The sequence below is a fragment of the Gallus gallus genome, chromosome 6 (assembly GCF_016699485.2).
Source record: "Gallus gallus isolate bGalGal1 chromosome 6, bGalGal1.mat.broiler.GRCg7b, whole genome shotgun sequence".
In the NCBI taxonomy this organism is placed as follows: domain Eukaryota; kingdom Metazoa; phylum Chordata; class Aves; order Galliformes; family Phasianidae; genus Gallus; species Gallus gallus.
The window spans coordinates 10326515-10354203 of NC_052537.1; the positions used below are offsets into that span (position 1 = coordinate 10326515).

At 48.9% G+C, this 27689-nt stretch overlaps 1 protein-coding gene and 2 long non-coding RNA genes across 9 annotated transcripts in view; 2 read left to right on the forward strand and 1 right to left on the reverse strand.

The window, feature by feature from the left end:
- Positions 1–610: 610 nt before the first annotated feature.
- PAPSS2 (3'-phosphoadenosine 5'-phosphosulfate synthase 2) overlaps positions 611–27689 on the reverse strand; it is a 37040-nt gene continuing 9961 nt past the window's right edge. For 3 of the 7 annotated variants that reach the window (XM_040702865.2, XM_040702863.2, XM_046943265.1), the window contains 12 exons: positions 11554–11659; positions 10134–10369; positions 9331–9469; positions 8849–8967; positions 8625–8738; positions 8070–8181; positions 7331–7351; positions 5959–6164; positions 4437–4572; positions 3185–3453; positions 2632–2861; positions 611–2372 (listed from right to left, as the gene is read on the reverse strand). In XM_040702865.2, coding sequence (XP_040558799.1) covers positions 2231–2372; positions 2632–2861; positions 3185–3453; positions 4437–4572; positions 5959–6164; positions 7331–7351; positions 8070–8181; positions 8625–8738; positions 8849–8967; positions 9331–9469; positions 10134–10369; positions 11554–11659 — 1830 coding nt within the window. In that variant the 3' untranslated portion in view covers positions 611–2230. Of the gene's footprint in view, positions 2373–2631; positions 2862–3184; positions 3454–4436; positions 4573–5958; positions 6165–7330; positions 7352–8069; positions 8182–8624; positions 8739–8848; positions 8968–9330; positions 9470–10133; positions 10370–11553; positions 11660–19778; positions 19944–21733; positions 21794–27689 lie in introns of those variants that run through there. The other 4 variants (XM_421557.8, XM_015278702.3, XM_040702866.2 and 1 more) reach the window with 4 other exon arrangements.
- LOC124418077 lies at positions 3560–13621 on the forward strand. Its single transcript, XR_006939676.1, has 3 exons — positions 3560–3893; positions 4700–9556; positions 12531–13621. It is a non-coding gene; the product is annotated as an uncharacterized LOC124418077 (long non-coding RNA).
- LOC121111165 lies at positions 21874–24131 on the forward strand. The gene is made up of 2 exons (XR_005860860.2): positions 21874–23052; positions 23443–24131. It is a non-coding gene; the product is annotated as an uncharacterized LOC121111165 (long non-coding RNA).

Below are 27689 nucleotides of genomic sequence, written 5' to 3' on the forward strand. Positions count from 1 at the left end.
AAGCTGCTCAGTCCGTCCGGCTGCGTTCCCTCCTTCAGAGTGTGTGCTACTTGGGGGGAGCGGTTTAACCCTGTTTATAGTCAGACCGAGGGGGAGGTTAAACAGCAAACCTGCACGCAGGAATGCCTGCAGGAGCGCTCTGGGACACAGCTGAACGCCGTGGTCATGTCTGTGTGTCCCCAGCGATGGGGCTGTTGGCATGCTGCCTCATCTTGCCTTTTACCATGTGCCTGTAAGGCATCCTGCAGGCCTATGAGATGGAGTGGGACGGACGGACACAGGGGGTGACCTGCAGTTGCCCGAGGGATAGTTCTGCAGCTGAGCCATTCTCATTTCTCCAAGGACTCCTCCAGACCTTGGGGGCCCTTCCCGGCAGCTTGCCAGGGAATTGCAGGATATATGCAAGTGCATAACCTTCACATGTGCATCTCTGAATTCTGCAAATGCTGCTTTACAGCCTTATTTGAGCGAGGTTTGGAGATGGGAAACCCCCTCTGGAGTGTGGGAAACTCATCTCGAGGGGTGCTTTGGGGTCTGGGAGCGGCAGGCACCGCAGCGCTGCTGAGTGCGCCTCGTCCGACTACGTGAGCCAACAATCACAATGCAAGCATTAGTTTACACATATAAATATTTATTTGTACTAAAAGTGAGTGTCTCAGAGTATCAAGGTCAGAATATATTAAATCAGGAGATGCATCAGTTGAGGTACAAATTCCAGTCTCATGTCTTTAATAAATACACTAAAAAAAAAACCAACTAGTCCACATTATTTTAATCAGAGGTAATTGGTATACTACGCTATTGTAAAAGAACAATACAAGAATTGCGTTTCGCTGTGACCGTCTGGATTAAGTACATTGTCTTGCTCTGCTTGATTCTTTTGGGATGAGAGGCAACAGCTCTAAATGCTGCTTCAGAATGGCCAATATTGCAATTAAAAAAAATCAGCATCTTGCTTTTGTCTTGCAGGTCCCTGCCAGAGGGCCTGCGTGTGGAAGGCACTGGTGCTAGCGCGCGCTCGGCTACTGCCGGGGTCGTTGCAGCATGGCATTGAGGTATAGCACAGCTTTTTGTTCTTCCCTTTGAACACGTAAAAAGATTACAAAAAAAAAAGCCCAACATCAGGTGACAAGTGAAACATAAAACACTTCTTACAAAAATATTCCCAATTGCGTATGTAGTCTTGGATACTGCACCGTGGCCACAGCAAAACAGGTCTGAGCTTGCGGTGTCGCTTGATGTGCAGTGACCAGCAGGACCGGGGCTGTTCTTGCTGAGCGTGGGCCCATTTGTAATTAAAAGAAGGCACACAGAAAGCAGCTCCTGTGAATCCCGTGCTGAGTGGCCCCGGGGAACTGACTGAAGGCACGGCGGTCAGGGAAGGCGCTGCCCACCTTTCCCAACACCACAGCAGCACGAGTCGGAGGGAAGACACGAGGTTTGATGGCCAAGTCCATGGCAGGGGAAAACCAGAGAGGCACTGCAGCTTTCCAGCAGGCAAAGGCAGCCCCAGCTCCGCCCTCTGCACTGTCCTGTGTGATCAGCATCTTCTCAACGATCTCCCAGGCTGCGTGATGCCCCGCACAGCTGCCGTGGTGCCCACTGGGCTATGAGCACAGGGAGTCCCAGCATCCCCATGGGAAGCGAACTTGGAGCATCAGGATCAGATCCGATTTTTTTTTAATGGGGGGGGGGGCAAGCAGGAGGAAGAAAAGAATGGTGAGGCACTGACTCGGCCATGAGGCTGTTTATAAAAAGGCACTAAAAAGTCTCACTGTTAGCAAGTGCTGTCTAAGGCACGACCTCGAGCAGCAACTGGATCCAAGCACTGAGGGCCAGCAGCAACCACTCCTTGCTCCCTCTCTTGGGGCAGCGCTGGGCAAGGGGTAAAGGAAGGACACTTCATTGCTTCTGCTCCATGCAGGTGCGCAGATTTGCCCCGGTGTCCCCAGCAGCACCAAATGAGCCAGCTGGCCCCATCCAACACTGCACCAGGCATCCTGGAGCTGCACCAGGCTGGAAGCAAAGGGCCGGCTGCCATCCTCCTCCAGCTCTGAGGGGAGGAGGACTCAGTTCAAAGTATTTCTGATTATTAAAAACTACTCTGATCCAGGCAGGAAAGTCCCACTAGTCAGAATAGTGAAAATGCCATGTAGCTGATCTCTGTCATAGGGAATCAATCAATCATCGCTCACTCTTAATACAAGTATTTCTAGGAGGAGAAGTAGCGTTAATTCTTTTTTTCCAGCGATTGGTAGTACTCAGTTAGCACTTTCCAAGCTTTGGGGGCCATGAAGCCATCAGGTGGGTTTTCCCCTTCGCGAGCCAGCTTCCTCATGCGTGTTCCTGAGATGAAGTCAAAATCATCGTGTCTGCAGCAAAACAGAGAAGGGGTGAGGTCAGCCAAGTGGCCCGAGCTGTCCCAGTGCCGCTGTTCAGCCCTGCCAGGAATGCAGCTACAAGCTCCCGGTGCCACCTCCCCACCAGCAACATCCCCATGCTGAGGTTCCTATCAGCAGCAGCATCGTCTCCTGAGGGAGATGCTTTCTCCAAACGAGCCGCACTTGTGGTGAAATGCCTCCCCAGTAGCTTTGTAGGCTAAAGAAAAGAGGACTGCGGTGCTCACGTTACCTTTTCGGATCATAAAAATCCATAGCTCGCTTCACTTTGTTGTAAGCTGCTACACGGAACGGGATGATCTCCACCGAGGTCAGGCCTGGCGCCATGCTGAGCACCTTCCCTCCCTGCGTGGGCTCATACAGGTCCTTCTTGGTCTCGGGGTGAGGCATGCCTGCGGGATCGCGCCCCACGATGTAGAAATTGGCGCCAGCGATCATGCGAGCCCGGCAGTGCCACTGCACCTGGGATGGAGAGACAGGGAGCGCTGACACCCAACAACAGCACTGACTGCAAGGAGCTCCTGGCCAGCCAGACCTCGCGTGCAGCAGGGAAGGACGGTGGAGACGTGAGCAGCCATGCCACTTCTCACGTCAGCACACAGAGATTCATCTCACACTGCGTGGACCTATGGCAACATCTCAGCTTTTCTGTGGACACGTATGTCAGTGGGAAACGCCGGACTGGAACCGATTTTGTTCCAGCGCGACCGTGAATAGAGGAAGCGATTTGCTATTTGAATGCAGAGAGACAGGGCCTAGCAGCAAGCATCCAACAGCTACCTTACCTCTGTGGGGCCGGCATAGAGCATGGGAGAAGGGAAGATGGCAACAACAGTGGATTTGGGGTCCAGGACGTGCTCCTCAAGCACCGCTGCATGCTGCTTCATCCGCCACTCCAGCGGAACGTCGTCATCCTTGGTCCACCCGCCCAGGGGGTGCAGGAGAAGCACGGGGTTTTTGTAACCCCTCTGCAAGAGCTGGCGCCGTGTGTCCTGCATGAGCAGAGCATGCCCGTTGTGCACGGGGTTGCGCAGCTGGAATGCAAAGACAGCATCTGAAACAGGAAAGTGAGAGGGTCACGGGCCTGTGCTGAGCTCCACTCTGCTCTGCCTCGCTTAAATGCTCTGTACATTTTGACACAGTCAGGAGACAGGCACAGATCTGCTATCCTATCTTCACATGAAACAGACCTTAAACACGCGTGTATGGCACCTACGGATTGCTCTGTCAAATTTCTTTTCAATGCACATCCTTCCTTTGGGGCTGATTTTAGCCCTATCAGCAATCCTGCCTTGTTTCTGCCTTGGCACTGGACACAAATCCAAATCCCCGAGGAGCTTTCTGGCTCCTTAAGCGATCTGTCACCTCCACGACCTCACAATGTCACCTTCACAAAGGCCAGCACACTCTTCCCCTCTGAACACAGCAAAGAAACAAGTGTCTAAGGGGCTGGCATCTGCTGCTGGGATACTGTGGCACAGTGTGGCAGGAGAGGTAGAAAGAGTTAACATCATATTCTGCATGTGAAACCTGATTAGTCCTAATGCGTTGATCCTGCAGGAACACTACAAATGCCGTGTCTGGGGTGGCAGAGATGAGAAAGAGCCTGAGCTGTCAGGTATAACAGAAGATTCATGGCTCTAATTACAATGCCAGAGCTACACAACAGAGCTCCCAGATTTGGCTGTTCCATGTACAGCTGCACTTCGTAGAAGTGCTCCTTAGCCAGGGCTATTCACACAGACACCTCTGGTGCTCCGAAACAGGAATTCACAAGGACATGACTGACCTCAGGGTGCACCATACTTCCTACCTCTCAGCCTACCCCCTTAGGCAGACCCCACTTAGAAACACTTCCCTGAAATATTCCAGTCTGAAATGACACAGCTGCAGGCCGCAAAAGGTCTGCGCTCTACTGTGGGGTTCTGACAACACAGCATGAAGTATGACCCAGTGGCACAGGCAAAATGACGGCACTGATGGTGAGAATTCCTGGCAAGGGGAGCAGTGTCACTGGCACTAACACAGGGCACTCACCGGCGTTCATTTCTGTGAACTTCTGCTTGAGTTCGAGCGGTGTCAGGCGATACTGGTCCAGGCCATCATTCCAACAGATCTTTTCCAGCACAACGAGGTCTCCCCCCACCAGCCAGTCTCCACTCTCCATCACCATCTGTGAATTACACGTGTGTTATCAGGATGACAAAAAAAACCCCCTCTCTCATTTCCCACTCTCCTCTAAAACACATTAGGCATGGTTCTGCTTGTGGAGTGATCCCTTCTCTCTTTGTGTACTGCAGGTCAAAACTACCACCAAAAATGGTAAGGCACCAGTGACTGCACCACCACACCCAGCTGTGTGCTGTGCTCCCCTCTGCAGCCCAGAGCCAAGAAGTCGTGGCACAGCCTTTCTTCCATCTCAACCTTCGCTCCTGCAAAGCCTTCCCTCTGCAAGCAGCACTCTGGTGATAGTAACACCACTGTGTCATCCACTCTTCATTCCATCCAGCGCTGGAAATGCTGTTTCCCACCTGGGGCACTGCTTTGGGCGTGCATAGCCCCACGACTTAATGAAATCTCCCTCAGCTGCAGAAATGAAACTCCTGACCTCATTACCCTGTGCTGACCCACCTACGATTGCACCACAAGGCTTCGTATGAAATCCTCAAATTTGCCTTAATGCACTGTCACAGCCGTTTTTCTCACCACCGACGGCATCATTGAACTTTCACAACTAAAACAAAAAGAGGCCTGTTTCAAGAGAGCAACTGCTGCTAAATAATTAACAGCAGTATTTTAAGCTAGAAGAAAAGAATTAGCATTGCTTTGGCCTTTGAAGTTCACGTCACTTGGCGTAACATGGAACAGTCCCTCGCTACATGACAGTGGGAAAGATGGGAACTCATAACTGTAAGGAACAAGCCCTTTTCCAGTATGAGACAGGCAAATCGAGGAGTAGCCTGCAGCTAAAAGGAGCACAGGCAGGGTCTGCGGTGTCAGTGTTTGACAGCACCACTCTTTTCAGAAAGAGTGGTCAGGCACTGGAACAGGCTGCCTATGGAGGTGGTGGAGTCACTGTCCCTGGAGGTTCTCAAGGAAATGGTAGATGCAGTACTGAGTGACACGGCTTGTTTAGTGGGTATGGTGGTGACGGGCTGTTGGTGGACTAGATGATCTTAGTGGTCTTTTCCAAGCTTAATGATTGTTGATTCTAGGAAATCATCACACCCCCAGGTTCAGGAAGTCTTTGAGCTGCTGGCTGTGCTAAAAACATTTGGATGCTGGTATACTGGTAAAGATGAGGAAATGAAAGCAGCAACTCCTTAGCAGCATGATCACTATCCCTCTGAATCATTTATTATCTGACTGATGCTCTTGTTAAGCAGCCATGTAAGCCTAAACATTCAGTTCTCCTGCATGCTTGAGAAGTGTTGACCCTCCAAGAGGAGCTAGGCCTGGAGGGCTAACAATATGGAAACCCTGGAAAGGTTTGGCTCTCCTGTGCACACTTCTGACCCTGCCCAGGTTTCCAGCAGCAGGAGGGACGGGACCAACCCACCTTGACGTGTGGGTGCTTGGCACAGGTGGTGCCCCAGATGCGGGCACAGCGCTCCTCCTTCCTGTGCTCAAAGTACTCAGGGTCCCTGAGGATGGCCACCCTGTGCCCCGCGTAGCTGAGTGCCAGTGCCCCACAGCCCTCCAGCCGCTGCTTGTCCTGCGCTGAGATTGGCAGCACAATGGGGATGCTCAGGTTGACGACACCATCTGCAAAGAGAAGAGTGCATGTCAGTGTCCTCCAAAGACCTAAAGCAGCATCCTCTTGGCACTTGGGATGGACTACAGAGGGTTGGTAGGAGAGGCTGGGGTGCACTGAGGCATTCAGAGGCACAAATTCTCCTGTTGAAGAGGAAGGCCAAGTTTTCTACTACTATCTCAGGGACTCACCATCAGTGACATGAATTTATTCCCCGCCCAATTTTTGTTCTGTGCTGTTAACAAATGCCAACATTAGTGGGCAAAGAAAGCTCCTTATCGCAGTGTCAGAGATGCCCCAAGGACACCTGGAGTATCTCACTGTTCTCTTTTTCTCTCAGAAGGATTTGTTCTTTTCCAGTAAGTTGTTTTAAAGTCTCTGCAGAGTTTCAATGTTCTTGGTGATCACAGCCCTGGCTATAGCTCTCATGTCCTCTTCCAGGACAACAACCTCCACTCAGACCTCTTCTACTTGGACACGCCAGCATTAGCACACTGAGATCAGTCTCTTTCATGGGTTGCCATTCATGAACAAGAACAAACAGATCACAAATCACTGATTCACTTTGCTTGGATCTGACAGAAATCACGTTGGACACCTGAGACCCTTAATTGGAGGATTTTGACTATTTCGTTTAATCTTTTTTAAATGGTTCCATTTGCTTTAATTCCCGACCAGATATAATTCGCTTGACAGGCAGCAATTTTCAAGCACCTTGCTGAGTAATTGGGTACCCATAACTACTGTCACATATGAACCAATCAACCAATTAAATATATGAAGTTATTTGAATAATCTTATTAAATATGTTAATATTTGAACATTAATTAAATATAAACATTATATCTATTTTATACATAACTAGCCAACGATCAGTCAATAAAGTCAGCATGGAAAAAGCTGGATTATGAAACCCACAAACGACACTGAAGCTGAAGATCTCCATGTTCCACATCCAAATGCAAGATGCCAATAAAAATCACTCCAGTGAAGGTGAGTAATTACAAAATGACTGGGATTTTTGTGAGGACTGCTCAGTAGGATGCAGGGTAAACAGCTGAATCATAAACAAGATGTGGTTGTGTCCAGTCTTAATAATTTAAATAGCAAAAAAAATTATAGCAGAAACTCTAATTGTAGTGATTTTCATATAACCTAAGGGTAGTTATATACGTACCAGCTACAGAGAGGTTCTTTCCTGGGAGAACACAAACATAATTAAGATAATTAACACTCACAGACACCCGTTACATTTTGCAGAATCAAAGCAACTCTGAAAACTTCAGCCCAGATTTGCTCCTCAAAGTGTGACAAAAGCTACAAAAACATGTGGGAACTGCTCCAGACACCCACCTGAAGACCCTGCTCTGTCAGTGCAGACCTCAGCACCAAGCTGCTGCCCTGCATGACCGCGGCAGTATCAGGGTCCTCAGGGAGGAGGGCAAGACTCCCCACAGGGCATCCTGCACCAAGATCCCAAACCCCTGAGGCTGGAGACCTCTGCTGGGTCTAAAACCCAATGTGTGCACTGTGCGCGTGACAATCACATCTCTATCTGAGACCTGGGACACAAAGATCTACCACACCAGACTCGAGAACTGACCTGCACTGCTTGAATATATTTGCCTCTTCCAGAGACAGAAACCCCTGGCTAATTAAAGCTAATTAACAGCTAAATCCAATTTATTTTAGAGTAAGGTAACGGGGAAATATGAAAATAAGAGAAGCAAAATCAGACTCTGGCCTCGTTTCCAAGCAGCAGCTGCCCCCTGCTCCCACTTGAAATTCAGCCTGATGGCCTCCCCTGGTTTGAGGTTTGCATCTTTATTTACCCCAGGAGAACTCAGCACGGTATGAGTCACACATACGTATGTTATATACATACATACAGAGTGAACACGAAGGTGGGCCCGTACCGTTCAGCAGCGTGCCAAAATGGATGACCTGCAGGTACTCTGCCTCGCGCATGAAGCCCTTCAGTGGCGTGGCCCAGCCTTCGCTCAGCACTTGCACCCACTGCAGATCCAGCTACAAAACAAACCCAGACAGCTCTCTGTCACCAAGTCATGCTGCTTTTCCCTCCCATCTGCTGCAAAAGCAGTCTCACTGCATTACATAAAGGATGTTCCTAAAGGGGAAAAAGTGGCGTCGGTGTGATGGTTTAGATCAGATGTTAGGAGGAAATTCTGTAGTCAGACAGCGGTGAGGCACTGGGACAGGTGGTGATGCCCAGAAAAGCTGTGGATGCCTTATCCATGGAGGTGCTCAAGGCCAGGATGGAAGGGGCCCTGAGCAGCCTGATCTAGTGGGAGGTGTCCCTGCTCATGGCAGCGGTTGGAACTGGATAGGATTTAAGGTCCTTTCCGACGCTAACCATTCCACTATCCTGCAAATAAGGCACTGAACAAAACTTCTGCCCTTCAAACAGCAAAAGGACTGAGTTACAGAGCAGCATTCAAACGAGATGGTACCTTTGTGATCTCCACGGACGGCAGTGCATTTGCTTCAGCTCGGGCAGCATCAAGTTTATTTTTGGGTACAAACAGCTCAAAAACGTCCTTAACTGATGCACAGGGCACAATGTTCTGAAAGAGAGAGAGCGATGGTAACGCTGGTTTTAAATGCACAGCAAGAACCCAGAATGTGAAGCCAGTTTACAAGCTGACAGTGGTGGTGGTAAAAATAAGTGACCTACTTGTGTTTGCAGGAGCTCCACGACCTGCTGGATGCATTCAGACACTGACGCAATGTTTGTCTTCAGCACCAGGTCAGGAGATTCGGGCTTCTCGTAGTCTGAGTCAATCCCTGTGAATCCTATTGACAATTAAACCCAAACCAAACATACTTAATGTAATATTCCATGCCCTAGAGTCCACACTACACAAACAAACAACGAGCATTCAGCACTGTAAGTGACACTTGTGACAGTAAGACCAGGGAAATAGGACACCCTTGTGCGCCACGAAGAGCCTCTACCATCCCACCTTGTGATTTTCTATGTGCTCAGCACTGTTAAGTGACACTTGTGACAGTAAGATTAGGGAAACAGGATACCTTTGTGTGTCACAAAGAGCCTTTATTAACCCACCTCGTGATTTTCTATGTGCAGAGCTGCAAAGATTAGCTCTCTGAAGCTTTGGAAAGCAAAAGGCAAATTAAGAGCTCATTCTTCCATACCTTTGATCTCTCCGGCTCTTGCCTTTTTGTACAGGCCCTTCACATCTCTGCTTTCACAAATATTTAGAGGAGCATCTACAAAGATTTCAAAGAAAGGCAACCCAGCAGCCTCATGAATTTTCCGTGCATTCTGACGATCCTGTGAGAAGAAAGGTGGGAAAATGGCACATGCTGCATTGCAATAAGCACCCTCCTGCTCTCTGACGTTTTCTGAAATTTGACAGAGGTAAATTACTTTCTGGTATAGATTTATTAAATTTCAACCAGTTTTAATAAGGGCTTTTATTCCCGTTACCCCCTTCTCTTTGAAGCTACTTTAGAAGACCTCTTCGTTAAATAGGACAGCAGAAATTGGGATGTGAATAATTATCTGCTCTGTGTTAAAAAAGCAACTGTTTGTGTTGGCTTGATACTGTCAGACGTTTGGTATTCTCAGGAAGCACAAAAATACAGTAACTTCTTCAAATAGAATACTGATGGCACTATGACAGGCTATTGGTTTTATGCTTCTTCTGCTACAAAGTTAATAGTAGGAGCCTACACAATAAGATTTCAAATGTCACTGAGCCTTTAACCAATTCTGAATACAACTGAAAGCAAAAGGTTGTCAAATGGCACTCCAGAAAACTCTACTGATGGTGTTTAGTTTTGTACACCCGTGGCATCACACAGAATAGTGAAGAAGATACAAGAGCGTCTGGTGGCATATATAGAAGGTCCTCTATATGAACTCATCTTTCCCAGGAGCGTTCATGAGATCAAAGCAGCTCAGGAAAGAGCAGAATATGATGCAGACAGCTTACCTTTGAAAAAGGAGAAATGAAGCTAGTTATGCAGACAAGCCCAGCATCAGCAAACAACCTGGCCACCTCTGCGATGCGGCGGATATTCTCCTCGCGGTCCCCAGCTGAGAAGCCCAGGTTTTTATTCAAGCCGTGCCGAACATTATCGCCGTCCAGGGAATAGCAGGGGATGCCATGAGAGACCAAGTACTCTTCCAGAGCAAAGCCAATGGTTGTCTTACCGGCTCCAGAAAGGCCTGTTGGGGACAGCAAAGTGAGGTTCCTGTTTGAAAGTGAGGCTCAGGAACAGGATGGCTGGGGGTCACCAGCAGAAAGTCGTCGATGCTAAGTGAGGTGGATGCATCCCAACCCAGCTCTGTCCACCCGCACATTTAATCTGTACAGTCCACGTAGTGTCCTCCCACCTCCCACGTGGTCTCTTAAAAGTGAATGGATAGGAAGTTAGGAGACCATTTTATACTTCAAAGAATAATCATCAGTCAAAGAAGTTCAAACTTTTCACATACGGGGTCCTTAATTGATACTAGAAAGAAGGGAATTGCCTTGGGTAAGATGTTTTGGCTTCAGAAATGGTGTTAAAACAGATCAGATGCAGGCCTTCTTTCCAAGATTAAAGAGGAGAACAAAACAGAGATGTGCTTTATTCCAGTGTTCAGCACACACGTTGATGAGGTGAATCAGAATGGCTTTACAAACCCTTCCATTCATGTCTTGCAACATCTTCTGTGAGTCAAAGAGAATAGCAATACTTAACAAGCAAAGAAACATCTGGACAAGTGCCAAAAAAGAGAGTTGTGTAAATGTCAGTGGAGAAAAATAAATGCTCCCTGGGCCCCAGATCTTCAGTTTGTTTTCCAAAGCAGAAGAGAAAGGCAGCACATCAGAAGGTGCATGAAATGCTGTGCAAGAATTCACTTTTGGCACGATTCACTGTCTGTATTTCCTTTTCAGACAGGAAGACCAACTTGTTCTGCTGCCCATAAGGTTTCTGAAACACAGGACCCCTAGGTGCCCCCATGAACTTTCCACTGACCCAGCAAGAAAATCTCTGAATGCTGCTCTAGGCAACCTTGGGCACGTTTTGCTGCCAGGGGCTGGGTGAGTTTGAGCCAAGGGTTCCTCAGCCTGGAACACCAAGAGCAACCTGCAGGGCTTTCCATGTGTTCAGTCAAGGGAGCCAGCAAATGGAAGCCCCAACAATAGCTGCAGCATTTATAAAAGCCTTATTTAGGGGCAGCCACTGCCAGAGAGATCACCTTACTTTGCCAACACTGTGTTCTGGTGCACAATCACTTGGCAAATTCGCACCAGCTCACAAGGAGTGTTGGTGTTGCCTGCAGACCCCAAATCACCACCTCCAAGCCATCCTCCTCATCTGTCCACGCAGCTCTCATGTGTGCAGCGATGCGGATGAAAATACCTGTTAGCCAAACTGTGCAGCCACGGAATCCACCCCTGGTACCGACAACCTGTCCTCGCTTACTCCTGCTGACATGATGGGCTTGGTAAACCACATTGGTTGATCCCTAAAGAAAACAGAGTGAAACAAAATGCTTTTGTTACCCTGCTGCACTCAACAGAACGCAACAGAAAATCTCAGCCAGGACAGAAGAGGCAAGTACATTCACTGCAAATCAGCACAAGCAGTTGCAGCAAACGCTGAGAACTTTGCTGTACAGGAAAACGCTACAACCAACATGGCAAAATAGGAAGAAAACTGGCGAAACAGTGGGGAAAATATTTGCCTTTGGTGTCAGTTATGGGAAAGGAAAAGTCCCAGCAGGAGCAAACACAGAAATATTTTCTCCCCAAGCCACACTCTGCTTGATGCAGGTTCATCCCTCTCAAATCTTTGGTGCAGGGCGGGGGGAGGCTGGGCTGGGCTTTCCCACAGTTTGTGTCATGCTAGGTAAATATTTCTCCATCTGAAGTCACAGCAGGGAAGTGATCATATTTTATGTGTCAGAGAAGGGTTTTTTGATGAGATTAAAAAAAAAAAAAAAGGAATGGGGGACAAAAAGTTCACTTTTAAATGTGTTTGCAGAATAGCCTTTTTTTTTCCCCCTCTGCTTTCAGAGTCATTAACATTTTAGCCCGATTTAGCAAAGGCAGAAGGACTCACTGGAGACCCGGTGTTTTGCAGGCAACAGAGGGCTCTGTCTGCTTAAAAATCTAAGTGAAAACCATTCCATAATAGAAGTACCACCCTCCTTCCCTCTTCTCTCTCTCAGAGGCCAGCATCCCAGCAGAGATCAAACTCCCACCACAGAGATATCATCAGCTAGACTCAGAACTTCACACCCAATTTATATTCCACTTTTGCTAAAACCATCAGAATCAGCCTGTTTTTATGCTTGCAAACCAGAGGTGAAATTCTCCACTTGCAATTGCTTGCAGGCACACAGGACTGATACACAGACCTTCCACAGGCATCGCAGCACACTGCCCATCCTTCAAAGCCTCCACTCCCCAAACCAGGTAGGATTGTTTTGGTATTTTTTTGTGTGCTAGTTGTTAGTTTGCTTTGCAGGGGGGATGTCTTTTTGGGCATTTGGAGCTTGCAAGCTGAGACATCGCCATTATGGTCGAATCCATGCTTGTCCCCAGGGGTCTGGACTCCTGAAGCAGGACTAAATGAGCACATGTAGAAGGTTACAGCCACCAAAGATAACCCCTGCTCACAAAACACAAAGGTAAATGTTGCGGCTTTACTCCTCGCAGAGGTCTGGCACCACGGTGGGAGTGCCTAAACTCGCCCCTGTGCCTGCCCACCATAGCTATGTAAATGCCCACCATGCCAGCCCTGCAGAGAAGCTGCTCAGTGCAGCACGATGCCCGAGCAGTAACTGCACAGCCCTCCAGTGCTCCAGCATGCGGAACAGCACTTTTGCAATTTATCTGCAAATGACAACAGAAGAGGCAGGTATTTCAGCACAGAGAAATGAAACCCACATACTCAAAATATCCTTTCTACGCCCCTTTGCTGCCTGTGTCAGCAGGAACTCCGGCAGCACGCTGATTTCCTTGCAACGTGGTTCTGCAAGGCGCTGATCTACCCAGCACGGCAGGGACTACGATAACGTCTGTGCTATCACGTTCCTACCTGGCTGACATCATGAGGTTATTATCTTTAAAGCAGACGCTGCTGCAAATCTGCACCATGCACATCTTGGAGCAGGTTTTTTTGTTCACACTAGCATCTTCTGGAGCTTGGGAAAGCAACCCAGCAGCAATTCCAGATGTGGGTGGCACTCTTGCTCATGGCAGGGGTTGGAGCTGGGTGGGCTTCAAAGTCCCTTCCAACCCGAGCCAGTCTGTGATTCTAACTCTAGACCCCTCCTACCTGCTGGTACCAGATCCCTCCTATTTTGCTCCTATGTTATGAGCAATTTCGCTGCTAAAGAGGTGAGGCATCCCCAGCACCACACGTCTGAAACAGCAGGACTCACACCAACCCCAGTCCTTGCCATCAGCTGCACAGGACGCTATCTGAAATCAAACACTCTTAAGCCTACAGAGACAGACCTTAGTTTGAAAACCCTCTCCTACATCCTGCCATCTTACTAAAAAAATGACTTTCTCTTGTTAGCTGAACTCGATGCATAAAAATTGTGTTTCTGGGTCTCTTACTTAAGTAGAACATTTCTTCTTCCAGGGCAATTCCCGTGGTTGCCCTTGAGAATGGGTGCATTGACATCAAGAGTCCATCACCACCACAGGGGAAAACCCTTCTGTACGAGAGTCATTTGCTGCAGAAAAGAAAACCTATCATATGCAAAAGGAGGAAGAGCATGAAGAGGGGGGTTTTGCTTATTGATGGCTCACTTTTACAATCAGAATCAGGGCAGATAGAGAAACCTCAGAGTTTCTTAAGTCCTGATTTAATTCCCGCAACCCAAAACCTACTGACTTTTCCCAAATATCAGTGTAACTTGCTGGAAAGGGCTATGACGATAAGTGTTTCAAAACTGGCTCTATTCTTTCCCAGGAAAAGCCCCCCAGAGAGCCAGCAATACCCTGGAAATTTCTGCCTGCTTCAGGTCCCAGGATCCCACTGCTGCAGTTGGACTTGGAGGATGGAGCACTAGCTTCAGGCAGTGATAAAGATATTACAAAATAATAAGGTTTAGTTGAGTAACACAGCACTGGGTCACTAAATATCCTGCTGGGGGTGCCAGCGTTTGCTTACACCAGGCAGGCTGCTGAACTGGGTTCCCCTCCTCCTTCGTAGAATCATAGAATGGCCTGGGTTGAAAAGGACCTCAAAGATCATCTAGTTTCAACCCCCCTGTCACGAGCAGGGTCTCCAGTCACCAGACCAGGCTCTTCAGCACTCTCACAGACCCGAGCAGACCACGTGTGGTCCTTGCAAGCTCTCCTTTTGCTGCTTGCTTGCCCTGGCACTGCTGCGACAGCACCTCGTCCCTGCCAGGAACATAGCACAGAGACCACCAGGGGCCCAGCAGAGAGCTCCCAGCTACCTGAAACAAGCAGGCTTTCAGCTTGCAGACAGACGCTTTGAAATGCCAAACTTTGCTAACACACATAGTTTTCAAGGTGAGGCTAGCCAAAGTACTCTTTTCTTAACACATAGGAATTTCTGAGCTCTTAGCAAGACCCTCATTTTGAACGCTGCTAAAACACTCTTCTTCTAGTACGTCTGTGCATTTGATGTGGACACAATCAGGTCTTATACAATCTTCACAAATATCAGGCTCAATACACAAGCTCACGTGCCTGTCACCTCACAATCATGCCCTGATATCATGACAGTATGACTTCAAAGCAGTGGGCTGCGCATTAAAGCTGCCTCTCTGAAGCCACCCAGATCAGATTTTTGGTTTTTAATATCTCGGGTCAGATGATGTCGCTAATCTGGTTTCCTCGACCCACTAAAACTAGTGAGCCACTCTGTGATCACACATTTCCACGATTAATTTGGAAGACCAGGACTGATGTTATAAAATAAAAATGATTTTCAGCAGTTTGGCTCATGTGCATGCTGCAAATACGACGTTTTACAGGGCAGGAGGAGACGTGCTTTGCTTTGATGTCCATGTATGCTATGAGGCTGCTCTGGATGATGCTGAGACACCTGACAGACCCATGGGACCACAGCCAGTACAAAATATGGTCCTCTTGCAAAACAAGGGAACATAAGTCGCGTCTGCACCATTGTTTTGGGGCTGGACACCCGCAGATACCGAGTGAGCGTGTCCATTCAATTGCAGAGAAAACTGCAAATAAAGGAATTGCACAGCCACAGGGTTGGTCACGCTCAGGATTACCACATCAAATAATGACAATTCCTGCAAGCGAAGAATAACCCACCATACAGCATCAGGCAATCCTCCCTTGAGCTCTATTGGGCTACAAGTCGCAAGATCAAAAATACAGGCTCTGCTGCTCAGAGCTGAGGCTTGTGACCAGCCTGCGCTGTGAGCCAACAGGGCAGAGCAATGTGCCCCTTCATCAAGCTCATTTCTGTTTGAGAGCTCAAGAAATAAGTCTGACACATCACTGTTTAAAAGCTGAACTGGTGGCACCGCTCTGACACAAAACTGCAGCTCTGTGCCCCTACTCACTGAGATTGCCATGGGGTTTTACCCCGGAGGCCAAGAGCACTCAGGTAAGACACCAACACCATCTTCCTTGAGGAAAGCAGGATCTTCTCCAGCCCCGACCAGCACAGGCTGAACTGAGCCCATCAGAGTTCAGCCACACTGCCACAGACAGCAGCTGTATTCCCGCAGGAAAGGAGCCCCGTGACTTTTGAGAAGCTTTAGTGATTTCATAAGCAGTGGGAGCTGCAGAACATCCGCAGGCACGTCAAGCTTCACCAGGCTTTACAATACTTATTGCCATAGAAGAACCAATCCTCTTGCACCATTTCTCTACCGGATACTTGAGGCAGCGGGCTGAAAAGATAAAAGCTGGGGACCCAAGGCCCCTTGCCTCCAGAGCAGTGGCTCTGGGCTGTGGCTGAAAGAGCACTGAACATTCCCACCACTTTGGCAGCACCTACCACCAGTTCCGGATGTGCAAAATGACATAAAACACACCAGGCTTATGATTTTCTCCACGGCAAAAGCTCCGTTCCCAGACATGTGTCTGGGCTGCTGGGGGCTCGGTGTCACCTCGAACGCTACCTCTCCCCACCTCATCTGGGGCCCAGTCCTCAGTCTGGTGTGGTCCATTCTGCATGTCCTTGGCTTTGGAGTGGCATTTTCTATTTCAAAACCCAACATTTGCAAAGTGCAAATAGTTAGGGACACTCAGACAGAACAGCAGCACAGGACACGGTTCAATGGAACTTGATGCCAGACAGGCCAAGAGTTCACTTGGCTTGAAAAAAAAATCATTTAGATAAACTCAAGGAATTATTAGGTCTACAAAGCACTGCTAGGCTGCAAGGCACCATCCGGTACCTCGGGTCACAGATGGGAGCTGTGATGACACACCAGGCCACATATCTCAGCTGTGAACTCTCCCGTGGGCCCCATACCCGGCTGCTGTTGGAGAATGCAGATGTGTCCAAACCAGTCTTTCCTTTGTTCAGCACCTCTAAATCCCCACCGCGCTGCTGCCAGCCAAGTGACAGCTTGCATTCACTGGGACACCATTTACCATGCCACCTACACCACCAGCTGCAGGAACCAGGCTCCAAAACTGTATTCTCCAGTTCCCTGTATTCCCAGAGATTCTGTATTCTGTATTCCCAGAGATTCTGGGATCAAGGCTTCCTGCCCTGTCTGCATACCCAGTCCATACAGCTGCTACAGAAGCATGTAATCACAGAACATCTCGAGCTGGGAGGGATCCATAAGGATGACTGAGTCACACCCTCTATAGAGAACCAGTCCAAATCCAAGCCCTACGCCTGAGAGCAGTGTGCCAGTGCTCCCTGAGCTCTGGCACTCAAGGCCGTGCCCACTGCCCTGCGCAGCCCGTTCCATGCCCATCGCCCTCTGGGGCACAGCCTTTCCCTCAGCCCCACCTGCCCCTCCCCTGGCACAGCTCCATGCTATTCCCTTGGGTGCAATACTGACCACCCAAGCCACATTCACCTCCCTTAAAATCAAGCTTGTCTCTCTTCCCACCCCCCGGGTCTTCACAAACAGATGATCTGCCCATCAGTAGGGCTGGGCAGGACTGAAAAATGACCTCCCACCCACAGCATGTTTTTGCGCTACATTGGAAAGTTGAAAAATGGAAACATACTGTTCTGCCAGAGATTCTGTGAAGACCTCAAAGTCAAAAAGTCTTGGAAATGCAAGTTCAAGTGGTCCTTTTCCAAAGAAGAGCAATCTATCAAGCAGGTGGCAAAAAAACCTCAACAAACTCCAAAGCACTGTATCTAAAGAAAAGCCACAGTAAGGAAAAGAGAGTACTTAGGCTGCCTTCCCTCTCAAGCTCTGCTCTCCAAACAGGCCAGCATGCTTTGGCACTCACTCAGCAGATAAAACTCTTGACACCAACAGCTGTAGCTCTGCCAAGCTGCAAGCAAACAAAACCGGACCGTGCCATGAGGATGGGAGGCTGCACAACCGGCAGCGAGACTGGCCTGATGGGCAAACCCTAATTTTCTAGCATTCTGCTTCATTACACACATCCAAACAGAGTTTCTTTGGCCCTCCTTCTTTTTGCTCCCCTCCTTTTGCTAATGATACGCTCCGAGTAAATTTTCACTTAAAAATGACTAAGCTTCAAGGCCATTAAGGAGCTACTTCTCACTTCTGAATCACTCACTGTGATTCAGAGCTAAATCTGAGATTAATTGTTAGTTACCACACTCACACTAACAGTAAAGTAATAACTAATAACCCAAATCACATGACATTTGCCTGAAAGGGCTTTTAAAGTACCAAAGCATAAGAGCATTGCAATCAAAGTACAAGTTCAAGGCAGAGGATATCATTAGAGAAGTATTAACACAGGCCCTAAACCCCTTATCTTTCGTGGGCATGTACAGCTGCAAGTTTATCTAAAATACCTGATTTCAGATAGAAAAGGTCTTTTCTTTTTTAAAGACACCCTCCAGGATCAACATCAGCCCAGGAAAAAATGCAAGTATGCCAATATTCCCCTGAAAATCCTGAGGAAAAACAAAATCCTCGTGACCTAAATCTAACTCGCAGCTGCAGTGCACGTGTCTGGATAGCTTGGAGTCCTCAAAATTGTTCCCTGTACGGCCTGAAATCTCCTGCAGGAGCTGCCCAAGATGCATACAGCTGAAAACCTATGCCTGAGCGATGCGTTTTGGCACAGGCTGTAACTGGCTGGCAGCTTCTCCGTGACTTCACTCACTGGTGTTGCCCAAAGAACAGACGAGACCGGATGCTACTCATCCAGGGATCAGGCAGCAGGAGAACAAATGAGCCACTTGTCCCTATGGGAAGGAAAACGCTGAACCTTGTAGGGTCATTCAGGCAGGTACCACTTGCCCTGCAGAAAAGCACAGCCGCCGTTCCCCAGCACGCAGCTCCTGGGGCTGGACCACACTGATCACTTTGTTCCCCATCCCTTGGGTGACTCAACCTCCCGTGGAAAGAAAGAGCCATTCATATTTGGGAGCCTGCAACTTTTTCTGTCCTTTCTTGAATGAAATTCCCCCAAATGAACAGTGCTGCTTTCACAGGACAGAGAGTGGCTCACAGCGAGTGGCTGGTATGCTGGCAGCCCTGCAAAACAGCACAAGCTAATGAAATGGCAGGGCGAGAGAAACAGACCAAGACGGGAACATTTAACAGCAAAAGACTTAGAGAAGAAACAGAGGGAGAGCTATAAGAAGCAATAAAAGTTGAAACAAGAGCATATTGAGATAGTCAATCTCATGACATCTCCTTGGTCTTCCAAGTGAAATCAAAAGTGACGTAAAATAATACAAGGAGTATCAGACAACCTAAGAACGTGACAAGGCATTAGAAAATGGTCACCGTTTACTACCATGGTGCAATGAGTGTGTTTCAGAAAGCACATTGCAGCTGTAAGCCCAGTCCTGATGGGTGCACCAAGGCCAAGCTGGGCCACTGCACCAACCTCAGCATCTGCTGGATGAGCTCTGCAGAGCTCCTTCTGAATGTAAACACCCTTAGAGATGTCTGAAGATCTCTCCGTCGATTTCTTTATATTTAAGGCAGGAGTAAAAAAAAATGAGCAGACAAATGAACTTTTACAACCTCTTTTTGCTTATTTCACGTTGGTTCACAACCAGAACGATAAAGCTGTACAAACATTACCGCACAGCTTGTGATACCACAGTCCATCTGAACTCTGCCCTGTGGCTGCGCTTTTTTCAACATGAAAACAGTTTTTAGGCAAAGAAATGAACCCTTCTTCATTATTTCCTCAGTGCTGCCATCTAATCTTGCTCGTTTTTCCTTTAAAAAAATAATAAAAAAAAAAGTAAACAAAAGAAAAGATCACAATCTTTTTTACATGCTAATTTACCTTTGCAGAAGGGTCTGTAACTTGCACACATAAGCCCCGTACAAGCAAAAATGAACGTTCAAAAGGCACAGCTTTGGGATCTGCTGGGCTACTGGAAGAGTTCCTCCATGAAGCCAGAGGATGCTGTGTGCCACACTGCTCAGCTGTTGAAGGCACACACACAGAGCCTGCAGCTGACAAGGCTGCAGCACTTACCCCGAAGAAGGTGGTTTCATGAGGGGCTTTCATTCTGCCCATAGCATCTGTAAGGACACCCAAGGAGAAAGCTGGACGCCTGCCCTCTGCCCAGCGCTGCCTCATCCCGTGCATGATGCTCCCAGCTGGGTTCAGACAGGTCTCCCACATGCTTACCAAACACCTCGATTCTGCGAGGAGTTTTGAGCTGCACCTTCCACACACTTGTGTTTTGTTGAAGGAGCAAGCTGCGCAGCCGGTTGCCCTGGCAAGGGGATAGTCCCTAAGGACACAGCCATGCCTGCGGGCTGGGGCTCCCTCTCGGGGCACACTGCACTGCCTGTGTCCTTCTGCTTGCTGTAAGAACACTGCTTAGTGCAGAGAGGAACCAAGCAGAGGAAATACCAGCGGCGCCGCAGGTGGAGGGAGAACAAGCTGCTCTTTCGTCGGGACTGAAAGAACTACTCAGCCATGAATGCAGCACTGTGCAATAAACAAGGGCTGTTCCACAGCTCCACGTTACTCACTGTAATTACTTTAAGGTACGCTTACTCCCGAGAGTAAGATTTCACCATACAGGCACACAGGAGGCTTATATAAGGAGCGTTAAGGTCACCATTAAAGATCGTTCTTTCTCTCCAAAGTCACCTCCGAGAGGGGTCAGGAATGAGCACTGCCCACTGTCAATGAGGTCCTTGAACTGAAGGAAACTCAGGCACAGGGACAACTTCATGTCTCTCCCAGAGTCACAGGCAGAAACAAAGGGAGTGCCACTATGTTACCAGCAAAAGAAACATTCCCCATATAGTGCTGGGTCACATCCAGAGCCAAGGGGCTTTACTGATTTTTAAAGGTAACGCACGCAAAGATCACGAATTCTAAGCTTTCTTCTTTGCATCTTACCATAAGCTCACACCAGTAAATGGCTGCTAGGTGAAAATAACCTCAAACTCCATGCACCACGCTGGGTGAATATGTGTTTTAAGTAGTGGGCTTGTGGGCGCTCAGCGTGCAAAGTGGGGAGTGCAGTCATGTCACGGTCAGCTCACCTCGTAGCTGCACCGCTGCACCTTTCAACAGCGGGCAGCCAAGCAGTGTCACCTACCAAACCCATCTCTGACGTATCAGAACCCACTCTCACCCCTGGGTGTACCTGAAAAGCCTCACCTCCTGCAGGAGGAAGACGAACGCATCACCCACACCACGAAGTGGTAGCAACTGGGATTTGAACAGGAAAGGAGGACGGAGAGAAGCGGGCTAAGGAAGGAGAAAAAGAAGGACTATGCTGACAGGGTCTCAGCCAGGTAGGTGACGCAGTGCTCACTTCTCATGCCCCTTTTCCAGCCGGGCCTGTCTTGGATTCAGGCACCGTGCTCCAGCCCTCCGAGCTCTGGCAGGGGCCGCAGGCGCACACTTCTCTCCTTCTTTCAGCCAAACCCCTGATAAAGCACAGCCCTCCCGCGGTGCACGGTGTGACCTCACCGACACCACCCATGTGCCACACACACATGCCATCTCCCAGCGCAGCGCTACGGCGGCCAACCGCAGCCGCCCCCCGGCCGGGCACTGCGCCGCCGACAGCCCGCATCGCTGACGGGGACCCATCGCAAAGCCCTGGCATCGGAGAGCCCTATCCTGTCGCTCCCCGGGCAGGCCGGAGCACAGCAATCCGCCCGCAGCTGTCAGGCAGTCAGCATCCCTTTGACAGCGGGGTCCAAAGATCGGCCGCAGCCCGGCTGATAAAGGTCGTTCTCGTGCCGGGGCGGGGGCGGACGGAGGGGCCGCTCGGAGCCCGTCTGCAGCCGGCCACGAGAACGCCGCGCCGCCGATACCCACAGCTATCGCCCCCCGAAACAAACCTCTCTCCCACTCCCCACAACCCGAGCTCCGCGGGGACGCCGAAAGCCGTCCGGACCGTCCCCTCAGCGGCTCCGGGAGCCCCGAGGGAGCGACCCCGCGGCGGAGCGCAGCCCTACCGTCTGCTGGCTGCTGAGCATGGTGCCGGGCGGGCAGCGCGGGGCAGGGCAGGGCCCGGCGGGCAGCAGCGGGCTATAAGTGCTCCCGCGACACGTAGTTCGGCCCTGGGCCGGCCCCTCTCGACCTGAGCCCTCCTCCGTCTCCTCCTCCCGCCGCAGCCACCGACGTGGCGGGGACGGAGGAGGAGCGACCTCGCGGCCCGCCGCGCTCGAAAGGCGCTGAGGCGTTCCCTCGCGGCCGCCCGCTTCCCGCCGGGCACGGCCCGGGCCCGCCGAGCTGCGGGGGGCGACGGCGGAAGGAATGCGGAGCGGCTGACGGCGTGCGCTGCGCTCGGACCGAGCGGTACCGCTGCTGTGCCTGGCGCGGGCGGTCCGTCAGAGCGGGGCGAGGCACGGAAGCGCGGCACCGAAGCGGCCCTTCGCACCAAGCCGGGATGGAAGTCTCTTATTCCCCGAAGCCCGGTTATTTGTGAGCGCCTCCTGCTCTGCGCGGTGACAGCGGGTGCGTTCAGGGAGGAGGACAGCCCAAGGGAAGGACTGGGACTCCACACAACTCAAGTCAGCAGCCACAGGATCACCTCTGAAGGATAACGGTACTGCCAAAAGCCAGTCCGCTCCGCGTGCAGGCCCTCCTTGCTGGGCCAGTTCACTCTGCAGATGAGAAGAAGGTTGGGAAGAAACACACAGGAGTCCACTGCCATGTAAAACCCATCGGGTGAATACCACGCCCCATGGAACTTTCCACTGTTAAAAAAAAAGCCTGGAGCCCAGGACTGCCAAACCAGAGGACAGGCACTGTCCCAGTGGAGGGAAACCACACAGCACCTTTGGGATGACCTCAAGCCAGTGGTAAAGGAAGAAACAGAGTAGGTGTGTAATTCCGCACGTGACAGCTCAGATTCTTCCACATATCCTGGGGATGCACAGCCCCATTCAGCACTGCACTTGTTCTCTGACCACTTCCTCCCGTTCCCCAGTCCTACCCATCCGTCCATTAATCCAGCCCCCAGGTATGAGGATGACTATGCAAGCAGGGCTGTTTCCCCACTAAGTAGGAGATAACCGACTTCTAATCATCTCCAAAAGAGCAGGCGCTCTCCCTAGTTCCAATATATGGATGTTACCTTGAGCATGGGAACCATGGGCATCTGCTGGTACCTATTCCTCACACTACTGCCAGTGTCCATCACCATAAAAATACTCCTGTTTCGTCTCTGTCCTCTCTAGAAGAGTTTAGGATTGCAGAATCAAATGCCTTGGGTTGGAGAGGACCTTAAAGATGCTGGTGCTGTGAAAGAAGCCACTAAAGGAAAAAGATGGTGAGAATTTGCCAAGCTCCTGAGATATGTGGGAAAAGGATCAAGAAAACAGGAAACCCCAAAAGAGAGATGAAAGGAAAGACAGTGGAGTAAATGTAGTTCCTCAGATACAGGAGTGGGGCCCATTGTGGGGATGGAGGAGCAGGGATGACTTAGAGGTGAAGGAATGAAGCTGGAAAGATATAAGGAGGCAAGGAACACCTGTTCAACCAACTCCTGAAGCCACACAGCTATTACAGTGTGATAGCTGCACTAATCCGTGGTGTAATTCTAATTAAACTCATTGCATTACATGTGGGATTAATTTGACTTAATAATACCAAGGTGATGTTTTAGCCTCTCTCATTTCATGCCTTTCCTCAGATTGCTTTTTTTTTTCCTTCTCCCCAGTTGTCCAGCTGCAGATTAAGTTCCTGCCATAAAAACAATACAGCACGGCTGGAAGAGCAGACAACCAAGCACAAGCACATTATCCATGGGAAAATTATGTCCTGGCACAAAGGCAGGGTTGAAGGAACCCTCCCACGACCATTGCCCAACCAGGACATAGGCTATGCCTCGTCCTGTTGAGGACATCTGGAGAAGGACATGCTAGATGACAAAGCCTGGGAGTGCACAGCAGATGGGTGTTGCTAAGCTCTCCCTCAAGCACAGTGGCAGCCAAGCTTGACTAAAGTTGCTTGGTCTGTTTAGCTGGTGCTCAGAAGCGACTTGATGCCATTTCCAAATCAGAGTACCAGAGTAGGCATCTCATCTCTTCTTTACGTGTGGATTTGAATACATTTGTCAACATGAGAGCTTCAGAAGTGGTCAAATCTGTGTTGAGCTGTCAGGAAAAATATGTAAAATCTTGGGGAAAACACAAGTGATTCCAGATTAACCACAGTTGTCATAGTGTTTGTGGCTCTGCTCTACATGAACTCAACAAAATGTGTAATTATCTCTGACGAGCTAATTACACATTGTAATTTCCTGTAAGGGTTATTTTTAGGTGATTTTTTTGTTTGCTTAGTTGGATAAAAATATACAATATTGTCCTTATGTGGGATTAATTTTAAATACATGTCTTTACACCCCTACCACGTCCCCTTTCCTTTGTGTATCTTCAGTAACAAAAAACATACAGAACTGTCTGGCAGACAGCAACAAAAAAAAGGAACTATAAGAAGGGGTATATGAAAGAAAAGGCACTCCTCCTCATGGGGTGGCCTCACCAGTGCTGAGCAGAGGGGGAGGATCAGCTCCTTCAGCCTGCTGATAGTACTTTGCCTAGGGCAGCACAGGGTACCATTAAGCCTTCTTTGTGGCAAGGACAGGCTGCAGGCTCACATTCAACTTGGTGACCTCCAGCCAGGGCCTATTCTACACAAGCTGCTTCTCTGCTGGATTGCCACCAGCATGTCCTGGTGCCTGGGGTTGTTTGTCTGCATTTGTGGGTCTCCCTGAACTTCATGATGTTCTGGTCAGTCCAGCAGGACTAGCTTTAGTGAGGACATTTTTTTAAAGGAAAAAAAAAGTTCTTTCCTGTTAAAAATTAACAGAAGAAAGGCAAGTGGAAAAAGTCAGAAAAAGCTGTGCCACTCCGTAACAGGAAAAAAAAAACCACTGAGTGCCATGTAACACCTCCATGTCTTCCTCAGATATCAATCAGCGAGAGAGTGAACAAGTCAATGTTATCTGCATTTGTTGCATCACTCTTCATTTCACATTTCAAAGATACCTCCTTTCTAGGAATTAAATTGACTGTGCATGACCTTCCTGAGCATCTGAGCGAGCGAGAAAGATTTTGCATTACGAAAAGACAAAGATTTTTTTCCTCCTCTGTTTCCCCAAGTGCAAAGCAGAAAGGAGTATGAGATTCTTTCAATATCTAATAATTAAAAAAAAACACGTAGCTGTTGCCTCCAGATTTAACTTGCATGTGCTTTTTGAGGAGATAATAGATGGCACAGAAATTAAGCAAAAAGAAAAGAAAAAAAATCTAGATGATTCCCTTGAGAGACATGAATTAGCATGCACTCAATTAATTTTCATTAAAGAACCTCTCAAGCTTATTTAATGAGCTATAAGAGCTCCAGTCAATGAAAGCAGCAGCACCAGAGCAAGGCAGACAGAGGGTCAAAAATCTCTCCAGATGGAGAAAAGGGCACTCCAGCATCCTCCCTGCTCAGTGAAAAACAGCCTTGTGAATGATTAGGCAACTTCTGGGCCCTGTTACGTATGCTAAAGTGTTAAAGGCAATGTTATTATTAGTCTCATTCTGCTCACAGGATTGGAGACTTTTATTCGTCTCCTTACTGGGAGGGGACAGATGCAGGTTATTCACTGGATATTTGCCCTTGTGCAAAGAGAATAGGGATTATTCAGCACTCCTTTGGAAAGTTTATAATGCCCTGATACTCTGATCTCAGAGAAGGCAATAAATCTCTAGACAAACAGCTCTCTTAAGAGCCCATTGTGCAACCTACTGTTTCACTAACAGGACCCACAGAGAGGAAAATCTATATATAACTCCACCAAACAGGCCCTGTGAGCCACTGCCTGCAAGGTGTTCGCTACAGATAGCTTCCTGCTCACAAACCTGCCACAACAACTTCCTAACCAATAATCTCACACAGCATTAACCAAGAAATTGCTTAAAAGCATCAATGCACACTTAGAATATTAGGATCATAGAATCTCAAAAGTTGGAATAGACCTCCAAGAACATCTTGTCCACCTCCCACCAGTATTTCCCCACTAAACCATGCCCCTTAGTACCATAACTAAATGTTTCTTGAACACCTTCAGGGATGGTGTCTCCACCATCTCCACTTGCTCATAGGAGGAGATGAGGTTGGTCAAGCAGGACCTGCCTTTCACAAACCCATGCTTGCTGAGCCTGATCCCAGTACAAGCCTGATCAAGGACAAGAAAACAAGGAGTTTTTCTTGTTTTTTTGTACTTGAATGCTTGCAAGCCCAGTATGACTGCTGGTTTCCTTGACACTCAGTTCAACATGCCTGGCATCACTGATTTACCAGCAATCAAATATTTGGCCACTCACAGCCCTTACCCACCTGCAGGGTGGCAGCAGTGGAAACAGGACACAACCTTGCTCATAGGACTGGATCATCTCTAAAAGCATTGCAGCCTTCAGGAAGTGGAGAGGTATCCTTTGCAGCACTCTCCCGCCTGAAAGATATAAAGTGGGTCCCTGTCCCTCATTTTGCATGACCACATATTCTTAAATAGTTGCATGACTCCCCTCACCCTGCCGGTATCTGGCAGCAGAAGCATTGCCCACATTAACACTGCAGCCTCAGAAGGAGCCCACAAATCAGTTGCAGTGTTACCAGTCATGCCATTCCCATGGTGGCTCCCATCTGCTCCGTGCTGTACATTTGGGAAAGTAGAAGCAGAAGGTGGAGGAGGCAGGAACAATGACCAAGCTCATATCTGCGTGCCACGAGAGTTGAGCTCTCCTGCATACCAGACTATGTGAGCCCTATGAGCAATTCTCAAACTACTCCACTCCCACGTGATGTCTTCTCTCTTTCATTTGCTTTCCTAAAACCGGGGAAATCACAGATGATTGCTTCAAACTGAGTGGCTTGCTTCAACTTGAGTGTCTTGCTCTGTTCTACAGATGATGGAGATAAAGATGTTCAGCATGGTTTCTTCGTATCTTCTCTTCATTCAATTCAGCGTTTTCAGCTTTGTGCTGCCTGCACTTCCACGTTTCTCCAGTCCAGAGCTGCTGCAGCACTCGTACAGTCAGTATGATGGCCAGGCCCAGGCAGAGCACAAGAACAGCCAGGGAAAAGTGGTTCAGGGCTTGCTACTCTTCTGCAAACAGTGAGGAAAAGGTTGTGCAGAACACAAACAGTGCAAAGACAACTGTCAGGCAGGAGCCCACAGAGGAAATCAGTGCAGAAACACCTAAGAACAGCAGATTGATCCAAGAATAAATGCAGACAGTCCCCAGGGAGGCTTGTCACCCCAGCTAGTGGGGTATCGCTCAGTCACTGGGAGGTTAACAAATTCTGCTCACCACATACAGAATGTAAGACTGGCACCTTTCAAAATTAAGCGTTCCGCAGATTAACAAGTGTAAGCCCTTTGGCATCATCCCTGTAATTTGTCATGCCCACGAAGATACCAGCTCTGATACTGAACCGCCCCAACAAGCAGTTTCTGTTTATGTACCTCACCTTTCACACATGGCTTTCCATAAACAGTTTTTTAATCCTGTGTTAAATGCAAGTCTGGATCTGCAGCCCTGAAACTTTGCTCACAAGACACCGAATCAGAAAGTTTTATGAACTACTAAAGCAAAGCACAGCACAGTGTGTTGGAAGCTTGACCACAGACACGGGCTGGCAGGGCGCTGGCTGCTGGCATGAGCAAGTTAGCCTTTTCCTAAGAGCAGGAAACTATTTTTCTTCTTGTTCTGCAATTCAAAAAATGCAGGGTTATCCCCAGCACTGGGAAAGCTGCTCAAAAGAAACAAAAGCTCCAGAAGTTACGAAAAATCAGCCACAGAACCTTCCAGTCTTAGCAACAGGCGCTGCTGCTGGGGACTGCTACAGCCAGCCAGAAATCTTACGTTCAGAACCAGTTTGCCAAAGATTTCACAATGTCAGAAAGGAGTCCAA